Source organism: Rhincodon typus, chromosome 21 (genome assembly GCF_021869965.1).
Source record: "Rhincodon typus isolate 14 chromosome 21, sRhiTyp1.1, whole genome shotgun sequence".
Classification (NCBI taxonomy): Eukaryota; Metazoa; Chordata; class Chondrichthyes; order Orectolobiformes; family Rhincodontidae; genus Rhincodon; species Rhincodon typus.
Window position 1 is genome coordinate 35,064,610 of NC_063352.1, and position 12,063 is coordinate 35,076,672.

The 12,063-nt window shown below is 41.0% G+C and overlaps 1 protein-coding gene across 3 annotated transcripts in view; it reads left to right on the plus strand.

Annotated features, from left to right (window-relative positions):
• The window catches only part of LOC109937204 (dynein axonemal assembly factor 8), a 76,282-nt gene that overhangs the window by 50,565 nt on the left and 13,654 nt on the right, over positions 1 to 12,063 (plus strand). For all 3 annotated transcript variants that reach the window (XM_048609507.1, XM_048609506.1, XM_048609508.1), the window contains 6 exons: positions 2,389 to 2,583; positions 3,528 to 3,860; positions 6,130 to 6,195; positions 6,465 to 6,512; positions 6,763 to 6,932; positions 11,228 to 11,423. In XM_048609507.1, coding sequence (XP_048465464.1) covers positions 2,389 to 2,583; positions 3,528 to 3,860; positions 6,130 to 6,195; positions 6,465 to 6,512; positions 6,763 to 6,932; positions 11,228 to 11,423 — 1,008 coding nt within the window. The remainder of the gene's footprint in view (positions 1 to 2,388; positions 2,584 to 3,527; positions 3,861 to 6,129; positions 6,196 to 6,464; positions 6,513 to 6,762; positions 6,933 to 11,227; positions 11,424 to 12,063) is intronic.

Sequence of the window (12,063 nt, forward strand, 5' to 3'; positions counted from 1 at the left end):
AAATCTTTCCCCTCTCACCTTAAACCTATGCCCTCTAGTTTTGGACTCCCCCTCCCCAGAAAAAAGACCTTGTCTATTCACCCTATCCACACCACTCATGATTTTATAAGGTCATCCCTCAGGCTCCAACACTCCAGGGAAAATAACCTCAGCCTATTCAGCCTCTCCTTACAGCTTAAGCCCTCCAACCTTGGGAACATCCTTGTAAATCTTTTCTGAACCCTTTCAAGTTTCACAACATCCTTCCAATAACAGGGAGACCAGATTTGCACGCTGTATTCCAAAAGTGCCCTAACCGATGTCAGGTACAGCCACAACGTGACCTCCCAACTCCTATACTCAATGCACTGACCAATAAAGGCAAGCATACCAAACGCCTTCTTCATTATCCTATCTACCCAAGATTCCACTTTCAAGGAACTATGAACCTGCATTCCAAGTTCTCTTTGTTCAGCAACACTCCCCAGGATTTTACCATTAAGTATATAAGTCTTGCTCTGATTTGTCTTTCCAAGATATGGCACCTCTCATTTATCTAAATTAAACTCCATCTGCCATTTCTTGGCCCACTGGCCTGTCTGATCAAGATCCTGTTGTACTCTGAAGTAAGCTTCTTCGCTGTCCACTACACCTCCAATTTTGGTGTCGTCTGCAAACTTACTAACCATACTTCCTATGTTCACGTCCAAATCATTTATATAAATGAAGAAAAGCTGTGGACCCACCATCAATCCCTGTGTCACACCACCTCCGGTCTGAAAGGCAGCCCTTCAACACCACCCTCTGTCTTCTTCCTTCGAGCCAGTTCTGTATGCAAATGGCTAGCTCTCCCTGTATTCCATGTGATCTAACCTTGCTAACCAGTCTAAATAAGATATTTAATTGGCCATCTCATTAAATAGGAAATATATTTTTATTGTACATTGTGATCTCATGATTTTGGAGTAGCAAGATTAGACCAACAACGCAGTCCTCTGGCATTTGTAATAAAAGTTATGCAACTGGTCAAGTTGAATTTTCTGGTCAATGGTAAGCTTCCAGGATGCTGATTGTAGCAAATTCAGTGATGTTGTAAATGTCATTATATATCAAGAGGAGATGATTGCTTTCTTGCAGCTGTGTGGTGAGAATATTACTTGTTAGTTATCTGCCCAAGTATCTAAAGCCACATGCTGCTGCAGCAATAGCTGCCTTCCCTTAGCTGATGATGGAGAGTGGACTGATGAAGCGATAATTGATTGGATTTGATTTGTTCTACTTTTTGTGACATGGACAGTTTACCACATTATTGGATAGATACCTGTGTTAGACCTTTATAGGAGCAGATTATTTAGAGGTGCATGCTAGCTCTGGATAAAAATCTACAATTCTGTAGTTGGGATATTGTCAGAGCCCATAGTCTTTTCAATTTCCAATGTGCTCAGACTTTTCTTGATAGCACATGAAGTTTGGTTGAAGACTGGCATCTGTGATATTGGGAATATCAAGGATCTCTTTTGCATTTCTAGCAGGAGATAAATACAGGCATTTGCATCTAGTCTTTAGCACTGAAGCACCAAACACCCCTATCATTAAGACGTTACTGGCACCTTCTCCATTTAGTTGTTTGTCTGGTACCATTGAGGGATGCTAACTATAAGAAGATATGATTAGGTGAATATGAATATTTCAGGGTTTTGGTTACTCGTTGGAGTGACCGCTCTCCCCATTTAGGCATGTCCCCAGGGTGGTAGTGAATATTACTTTGCAGCATCATTTAAAACTGGTTTTGTCATGTCTGGTATCTATGTTGATGTTGGGTGTTACATTAAGTTTTATTTTTATTGTTCTTGTAGCACTTTGATTCAAGAGAGTGATTTGTTAGAACATTTGGAGTGAAGTCTATTGTTGTATGTGGGGAGCCATATGCAGGCCAGACTAGGTAAAATTTCCTTTCCTGAAGGACATTAGTGAACTAGGTGAGTTTTAAAGCCAATGTGGTAGTTCCATTGTAGAGAGTAGATTTTTTTAAATTCCAAATTTATTTAATGAATTTAATCAAGTTCCCTAACAACCATGGAAGGAGCCCTTGTCACCGGATCATTGAACAAAACCTCTGGATTACTAATGCCATAACATTACAACTTCTAATAAGTTCTCCTGCAAGGTCATTGACCTGAGGAGTTAACAGTACTCTCTCCACAGATGTTGCCAGGCCTCCTGAGTATTTCCATAATATTCTGTTTTTTGATATTACCACTATGTAATATTTATGTAGTTAAATCACCCATTGTTTCTCACTGCATCCATTCCAGAACTGCAACCAGTATACTTAGAACTGAAAAGCATTTGCAAGTGATTTTGTGTGCGATGAATTGATGTGATTGAATTGCTTTCTGCTATATGTAGGTGGACCTCTCAGTGCCGTGCCCCATTCTGCTGGTCTGACTCCAGATGTACTGTATAAACACAGCTTCATGTGCAATCCTGAACTGGAGCAAGTTGTTGTTCTCACTCTAACTGGGCCCACAGCCATGAGAAGTGCTGGGAACTGTCTGCGGGACCTTCTACGGCCCCCACCATATAACTCACGCAACTCATCAGGTGAACTACTTGCTATGGTGTTGTGTTTATTTTAGCATCTTTAAATAAATTAACTAGAGTGCTTCACAAAAAGGAAAAAAGACACTGAACTAAGAATGAAGAAGACAGGTGAAATAACCAACGTCTTGTGCAGAGAGATGGCTTTGAAGTTTTTAAAGGGATCCAGTGTGATGGAAAGATTCAAGAAAGGAGTTCCAGAGAGTCAAACTGAGGTCTGAATATGCTGTTCCCATTGGATGATTGTCAGGCAGATGCTTCAAATGACAATCACAGGATCGTAGATTTCAGATAGTGGAGCACTGGAGAGGATTTCAAAAGTACCATTTCATTGAGCCATTGAGTGATTGAAAAATGAATTGAAAAATGTAAAATTTATTGTGTGTGGGGTTGGACATCCAGTGTAAACCAGTGGCATATGAGTAGGATAGGATGGGGATACATTGGAGTTTACAGAAGGTGAATTACCAGTCAGGACCATGTTAGGATTGATATTTTTACAAGGAACAAAAGCATATACATGACTCTGGGTCACAGATGTCTGGAGTTGAAGTAATTGAGATGAAATGAAGTATGAAGCTCAGCTCAGCACCAAATAGAACAGCAAAGTTCAGTCAAAGAGAGTAGCTGAAATAACTAATAACAAGTGGTGAGTTAATGTCTGACCTAAAAGTGACAATAGCTTAGTCCTCCTTGCTTCCAGCTGGGAAAAAATATGCTCATCAAAATTTGAATGCAAGTCCAAGCCTAGGGGCTGTTGTGGCACAGTGGTAATGTCCCTACCTTAGGATTGGGAGGCTTGGGTTCAAGTCCCACCAGCTCTAGAGGTGTGTAATAACATCTCTGAATGGGTTAATCAGAAAATAGCTATAATAGGAATATCACTACACTAGATGGAACTAGAGAATACACAGTGGGATGTCTCTAACCTTTAATTCTCTTCTCAGGTGAAGATCTAATTGACGGAGGCTTTGAACTTTTGGGGTTGAAATGGCTGCCACAATTAAGCCGAAACCAAGCCAAGGAATTGACCCCATACGAAGTGGGTGACAGACACTGGCAAGCAAGCATTGACTGCTTGGTATCCAGCCCTGCCCTGGTGTGTGTGCTACGCCGTGTGGATGCTTTCAAAGCGCTGGCTGCAGTACTTACCACACCCAAAGCCAGGGCTAGTCTGTTTAATGAAAACTACGGTACCCTGGAAAAAGTAATGTCACCAACCCCAGAGCTAGCCTTCAGACAGGCAGCTTTGTTCTTCGCTGACAGGGAGCTAATGTCAGGTATGGTGAGTCAAGTCGATGTTCAAAGGAGAAAAACATATTTTAACTCTTAGAATCATAGAATGTCTACAGTGCAAACAGAGACCATCCAGCCCTTCTAGTCTGCACCAACCCTCCAAAGAGCATCCCACCATGACCCACCCTCCACCCCATCCCCATAAACCCGTATTAACCACTTAGCCTGCACATCCCTGGATACGACAGTCAATTTAGCACGGCTAATCCACTTAACCTACACATTTTGTACTACGGGTGGAAATTGGAGCACCCGGTAGAAACCCATGCGGATACAGGGAGAATGTGCAAACTCCAAACAGACTTACCCAAGGCTAGAATTGAACCTGGGTCCCTAACGCAATGAGGCAGCAGTACTAACCACCATGCTACTGTTAAAATTAGCTTTCATGTTCATTTTTCATTTGTATTCTCAAGATAGGATGGTAATTTTGCAAGTTTACAGACTGGCTTTTTTTCATTTAACACTTTATGTTAATTTTTCCAGTAGAGCTCACTAGAGGTACCTATAGTGCTGCCCTTTCAAGTAGGTTTGTGTCCCAGGAATTGTGCAGCCATTCCCCTTTGTGTGAGACAATCCTTCCATTCTTTTCCCTAAGATTTCAGCCTCCCTTTCTGACAGAGACCAATTGATCATTGTCTGTTGGCTTTACATTTAGGTAGTTTATTGCGCTTAGTATAGTGTTAGAAACAATTTAGAGAGATTGAGATTCTGATTTTGAGTGAAACCCGAGAACAGATCTTCCCAGTTCACCTGAAGTCTTCTCAGATCTAACCAATCTCATTGGACCCCAGGCCCATTCCACTGCCTCTGTTCAAGATTTACATCGAGCTCGATAGATTCTTCCCTTCAGTCTCCAATAGCCTTCTTTACAAGTAATATCACTGCAAAATATGTGGTGCTTGCTCCTGTTTCAGCTCATAAGCAATGTGATTGCCTGCAGTGACTGAATCTGAGACTACCCTGATATCCAGAAAGTCCAATCAGAGTTGCTCATGGCCCAAAAAGAGTTCAGGATCTGTACGCTTGGTCAGGCAGAGCTCTGGTATCCAAGACTGATCCTCTGTTACTGTCAGTCCTAAATCAGGTTCAGCTGCTGGTTTGAACACTTGTCTAAGGCGTGTCATTGGCTGACAAAACTGCAGGAATGAACAGAGTACCTGCATTCCTGTCTGGTATGTTCTTTCAGAAATCTGGGGCAATTTTCCCTGGATCATCGGAGACTGAGGTGTGACCTTGTAGAGGTTTATAAAATCATGAGGGGCTTGGATAGGATAAATAGACAAGGTCTTTTCCCTGGGGTGGGGGAATCCAAAAGTAGAAGGAACAGGTTTGAGGTGAGAGGGTAAAGATTTAAAAGGGATCTAAGGGACAACTTTTTCACACAGAGGGTGGTGCATGTGTGGAATGAGCTGCCAGAGGAAGTGGTTGAGGCTGGTATAATTACAACATTTAAAAGTCATCTGGATGGGTATATGAATCGGAAGGTTTTAGAGGGATAGAAGCCAAATGCTGGCAAATGGAGCTAGATTTATTTAGGATAACTGGTTGGCATGGACGAGTTGGACTGAAAGGTCTGTTTCCATGCTATACATCTCAATGACTCTATGACTCTAAATGTCACATGAACAGCAACCACATAAAACAGCAATTCAATGCCACGTTTTCAAGTGGGATTAGGGAGTTAATCAATAAATTCTAGTTTTGCTGGAGAAGCCTAGATCCACAAACAAATAATTTCAAGAAATTATCATTGGAACATTAACTCAGGACCAAAAACCCAGGCTTATAACCCTACTATTATAATCCTCAAAACTGTAGGAGATTTTGTCATGGGCCTGGGCCTTAGCAGTTGAAGAATTGTGTCTAGTAATCATCCTCCTGCAGTAAAGTTCGGATAAATGGATGTTAGATGAAAAGTCACTTCAAGAGTAATTATTAGTCTAATTTTTTTCATAGTATCACATATTTCCTCACAATATGAACAATATTAGAAGTGAAAGTTGCTGACAGGTAATAGCTGTTTAATTTCTCTGAATAGATTTTATTTTGTTAAGCAAAGGTATTAAGGGATATGTGCCAAATTGGTATATGGACTTAGGTCATGATCTCATTGAATGACGGAAAAGACTCGAAGGGCTGATTGTCCTTCTTCTGTTGCTATGTTCATTCCCATCCACTCCCAACAGCCTGGTGTTTTAGTCTGATTGTTGAATTGGTTCTGAAGTTATGTACATGCTGTATTATCCACAGATTCAGGGGCTCGGCCTTTACTGAAATACCTATCTCCCTCTCTCAGGTCTGGGATAACCAAGCCAGGTATGTATGATTGCCTGAGCATAAACTGGGCGTCTTGGAAATGTTAAAGTCATAATCCATAAACAATGTAACAAATACTGATTGCCCTATGTTACTATATTGTAAAGACTGATGCCAGTTGGAATAGTTCAGTTGTAAGACTGTTTAACAGTTTCTAAGACTAATAAAAGTCTGCTGAATCTACTATTCATGTTGTTTGTATCTCCAGCACAAGATTCAAACCATTAATGCAGCCTATCTGTCTCTTGTCATTCATAACCCTGTTTCAGATAAAGAAACTATCAACACTGAATCAATCTTCAGCTACATGCTCCTTGGTAAGTGTTGAGTGTTCAAATCTATCATCTCTAGGGAGGTTATGTTATGTCCACCTACAATTCACGTACATCTACCCTTTACCTTACCAAAATAATGAATGGAGAATGTATTACAAGCATCTGAAAATGTGTTGCTCCTGAACCTTAGTATTTTTCAGAGTTGCCCTATCAATATTCTGCCTGCAGGTTTAATAACATGTCATTGTTGTAGTTGATGAAATAAATGTCTGTGTGCTGCCGTTGATTGCAGGTGCCCAGCCTTTGCTTACAGTGCTGGTTATCAAACCCTCTGCTTGGCCACGACATTTCGTCAAGATACTCCGAAAATTAGACAGGGAGCATTTCTGTGTGGTTGGGATGAAACTCATCAGTCTGGATGCGGAGAAAGCCTCACTTCTCACGCCATTTAGCATTCAGCAGGTTTGTATGATTGATACAGTTTGCCTTTAGTTTAAATGTTCCTGTTTGGTATAAACCTTGAGACACCTCAGTGATTCTGGGTGAAGACAATAGCAAGTGGAAGTCCAGTTCAGAGAGATGATCACGTCGTAGCTTAATGCTTAAAGGTAGAAAATGCATGGATGATTGTCAGGTAGGTTGTGGTTGTTGGAGGTCAGTCATCTCAGCTCCAGGACATCTCAGCAGGTTTCTAGGCCCAACCATCTTCAGCTGCATCATCAATGACCTTCCTTCCATCATAAGGTCAGAAGTAGGGATGTTCACCAATGATTGCACAATGTTCAGCACCGTTTGCACTCCTCAAATATTGACACAGTCCATATTCAAATATAACAACGTCCAGGTTTGGGCTGACAAGTGACAAGTAATAGTCGCACTGCACAAATGCCAGACAATGATTATCTCCAGTAAGAGACAATCTAACCACTGAATCTTGACATTCAATGGTGTTACCATCACTGAATCCCCCATATCAACATCTTGGGATTACCATTTGACGAGACACTCAACTGGACTCACTACAAAAACACAGTGGTTACAAGAGCAGTCAGAGGCTAGGAATACTGTGGCGAGTAACGCACAGCTCCTGGTGCCCCATAGCCTGTACATCATCTATAAGACACAAGTCAGGAGTCTGATGTGGAAAACTCCCCACTTTGCCTGTAATAGTGCAGTTCCAACAACACTCAAGACATTGGACACCATCCGGGATAAAGCAGCCCCCTTGATTGGCACCACATCCATGAGCATCAACTTTCTCCACCACCGACACTCAATAACAGCTGTGTGAACTGCAGAAATTCACGAAAGATCCTTTGACAGCACCTTCCAAACCAACAACCATTTCCATCTAAAAGGACAAGGGCAGCAGATACATGGGAACACCACCATCTGCAAGTTTCCCTCCAAACCACTCACCATTCTGACTTGGAAATACATCATCATTCTTTAACTGAATGTGAGTCAAAATCCTGGAATTCCCTGGCTAAGGGCATTTATGGGACATGGGCGTCGCTTTCTGGCCAGCATTTATTGCCCATGTTAGGAAGGGTAGGTCGAACCCCTCTGATAATTAAAATTGAAACACAAGCCCCCAATCTGGAGTAGAGGCGGGAGTAGAGGTCCCCTTCTAATAATTATACCCAAAACATCAATGTAAAAGATCAACGTACTGCACGTGGGCTGCAACGGTTCAAGGAGGCAGCTCACCACCACCTTCTCAAAGGCAGCCAGGGACAGGTGTTATGAGGTTGTGTAGAGTAATTGTGAATCGGAAAGCAGGAAGCTAGAATTTGTTTGTTAAAAAAATGATAAGGGAGAAGAGTGTTGCTGCTTTAAGAGGTAAACTGTTTTTCTAAGCTTAGAGATTTATACAGAAAATATGGCTAAGCAGCTGAAGGGGTACATACAGTTCTGAAATTGAAACATGTATCAATTAGTTTTGTGATTGGAAACCTTAAGCTTGTTTTGATGTTTTGGCAACTAGCTGGAATCAGCCAATTAAGTTAAACCAAACTTTTAGCAATTGAAAGCCAATTAAATTTAAATCTGATGGTTTTGACAACCTTGGACCAATGCTATTGTAAGAAAATTGATATGTCAACCGAGATATATAAGGAGAGGGTTTTTGAAAATCAGTGTGAAAGTGAATCACCATCTGAGAAATAAGCATTTAGCTCTCACAAGAAGCTCTGTAAGCTCTCTAAGAAAGCACCATCTATCCATAAAAGATACCACGGCACTTTTAGCTAAGAATCCTCACAGAAAAAATATGCCTGACAGCCAGAGCAGCAGAAGAAAGGCGTGTAGACTTTGACAGACTAAGTTTTAATTTATTTTCTTATTACTTGTGTTTACATAAGTGAGACTTGTGTTTATTGGAATAACATACCAGTAGAGCTTAGTTCAGTTAGGGAATAGTTAGTAGTTAAGGGGCAATTTATTTGGTTTGTTAGTAATTCTGTTAATTTGTTCAGTGTTAGGGTTAAATAAATAAATTGTTACTTGTTACTTATAAAGTGAATATCAGGGATTTTGTTTCATTTAACCTTCCCTTTGCCATAACAGTTTAACAGATTAGGCGAGGTGAGGCGAGCTTCTCTGGATGTTTCGGGTATAATTATTAGAAGGGGACCTCTACTCCCACCTCTACTCCAGATTGGGGGCTTGTGTTTCAATTTTAATTATCAGAGGGGTTCGACCTACCCTTCCTAACATAGGCAATAAATGCTGGCCAGCCAGCAATGTCCATGTCCCATAAATGAATAAAAAGAAGTCAGAGAGAAAGAAGCAAGTAGTGCAGGCTCCCAATCACAAATCCTTGTTCTGTTTTGGATCAGGGATGAGGGCATTGGCTCCTCAACGAAGTGCAAGAGCCAAATTTCTGGCTCAAGTGTAGAGGACAGGTAATATAAGTAGGAAATTCATTAGTAAGGGGAAGCCATGGGCATTTCTGTGGTCATAGATTCGATTCCAGGATATGTTGATAACCTATCAGGAATGTTTCTAGCAGCAGTGGTTTCAGCTATTCCAATGGAGATGTGCACAGCAGTCTCATAGTCAGTTGTTACCAGTTGTCAAATAGCGGAACTAGTCAAACATCCAGATTGGTTTATCACTTGAACTTCGTCTTAGTAAAGTGCCTGCTCAGATGTTAAAGCATCCTTGCCTATGTGTAGTGAGACCTGAACAACATTCAGGCCTGGGATAAAAGTGGCAAGCTACTTTCATGCCACACAAGTGCCAGATAATGATGATCTGCAGCAAGAGAAAATCAAAAAGTCTGTCCTTGAAATTCAATGGGATAACCATTATTGAATCTCCAACCAAGAATTTTCTGGGGTGTTACCATTGTGCAGAAATTCAACCAAACCAACATATAAAAGCTGTGATTGTATGAGCCGCTCAGGATTGGAACTCAGCAGTCAATGATTCACCTGACTTTCTAAAGCTTATTCACCACCTAGAAGACATGAGTCAGGTGTTTGATAAAACTATCTCCACTTGCCTGAATGGATACAGTTCCAAAAACACTTAAGAAACTCAACACCATCAAGATAAAATTAGACAGGGAGCATTTCTGTGTTGTTGTGATGACACTCGTCAGTGTGTGACTTGGAGAACTCCTTGGCTGTATAATAAAACCAAAATTCTGTGGATGTTGGAAATGGACATTAAAAACAGAAGATGCTAATAAAACTGAGAGGCTCTGGCAGCATTGCAGAAAAGTGAAACAGAGTGAATGTTTTGAGTCCAATTTGACTCAGAAGATCCAAAGAGGATTCCTATTTGATTTGAAATATTAACTCCGATTCTTTTCTGCCAGACCTGCTGAGATTTTCCAGTGCCTTTTTGTCTCTACATTCACTGCTTCCACGTATTAAAGGGAGAATCCCATTTTCCTTCATCATGTTCTCTCATGTTTAGTATCCCTTTATCTGCATATCTGGATCGTCCTGTTTCTTAATTCTGTTAAAGATCTTATCATTCATAGTAACTGCCTTTCCCAAATCTCCAGTACCTAACTTCGTACTCCATAAAGCTGTACATTTCCCTCTTTCTTGAAATTTCTGGTAGCCTTCTCACTCTCTGCACTTTGCTGTGATGTAATCTGCATGTTAAATTATCTTTTGTACCTTTTCTGGCATTTTCTGTTCCCATGTTTTGAGAAATGGTCTCTCCCATCCTAACTGCAAAACCTCTGGCATCATCTTGATATGCTCAGTGCTTTCGATTCCTGTTCCTTTAACTAACACTAACACTAACAAATATAAAAATGGCAGTAATCTGTCCTTCACATTTATCTCCTTTACAAAACATAAATAATTTGTCCTTCACTTCCTGTTTTCTCCTGTTGAGAAATGAACATGGTCGAACAGGTCACAAAATAGTACCATGGAATCTCTTACATCATCTGGACAAATGGAGCCTTGAGTTAATAACCCATTTGACAGGTGATGCTTCTGACAGTGCAGCAGTCCCTCAAAACTGCAGCAGCTCTCAAGTGCTAGAGTGGAAATTGTCCCAAAATCTTCTACCTGCGAGGCAACAGTGCTACTGACTGAGCCAAATTGACAGTTTCAGGAAAACAATAGAGTAAATAATATGAGCAAGTTGTTTTATTTTAATAAATGACATGTTGGGTGATATTTATCATGTCCTGCTAGCACTATCTCATAGCTAAGTAGATTGGCACATTTCGCCATTAATGCTCTATGACTCAATACAAAGACTGTAATAGCCGAATGTATTTTCAGGATGTAGAAATGGTGAAATGCAGCATTGATTTCCTGACTGCGGGTGCCTCTGTCATTCTGTGTCTTCAACGAGATAATGCTGTGAGAAAACTGCTTGACTTGCTTGGCCCAGAAGATCCTCAGCAGGCGAGAGACCTGGACCAATTCCTATGGAGAGGTCACTGTGGGACAGACAGAGTCCATAATGGCTTGTATGGTAAGTCATTTAACACATTAGTATCAGGCAACTTCATGGATTTAATGCAGCATATCCATTTACCAAACAGTAGGTGGGAAAGTGGATATGAGGATTGTCAGAACAGCCATGATCTCATTGAATGGTGGAGCAGTCTCGATGGGTCATTGGACCCCTCAGTGACCAGTCAGCCACCTGGCTCAGGAAGTGCAAATTGCACCCTATATTGGGTCTGGTGCACATACAGGTGGGCCTTCATACCCAGAGCATTGGCATGGAGTTTGACAGCTTGAGGGCATCCTATATGCTGCTGATCCAGAATCCTTCCAAGTGCAAGAACTTTGTGCAATTTTTCACAGATAGGTGAATAATTAACACTGGGCTATCAATGCGTCCCTTGTTTCATTACTGACCTGTCTGAAGAAGGGGCTCAGTGATGACCATTCAATACAATGCACACACATAGGACCACTCCACAAACCTTCTATGTGAAACCATTATATGAGTCACAAAATGCTATCATCCAGGTTCAGCATGTAATAGGAAAGGTAAATGGAATGTTTGCATTTATTTCAAAGGGAATGGAGTATAAAGGTAAGGAGGTTTTGCTAAAACTATACAAGGCACTCATCAGACAATAGCCAGAATATTGTGAACAGTT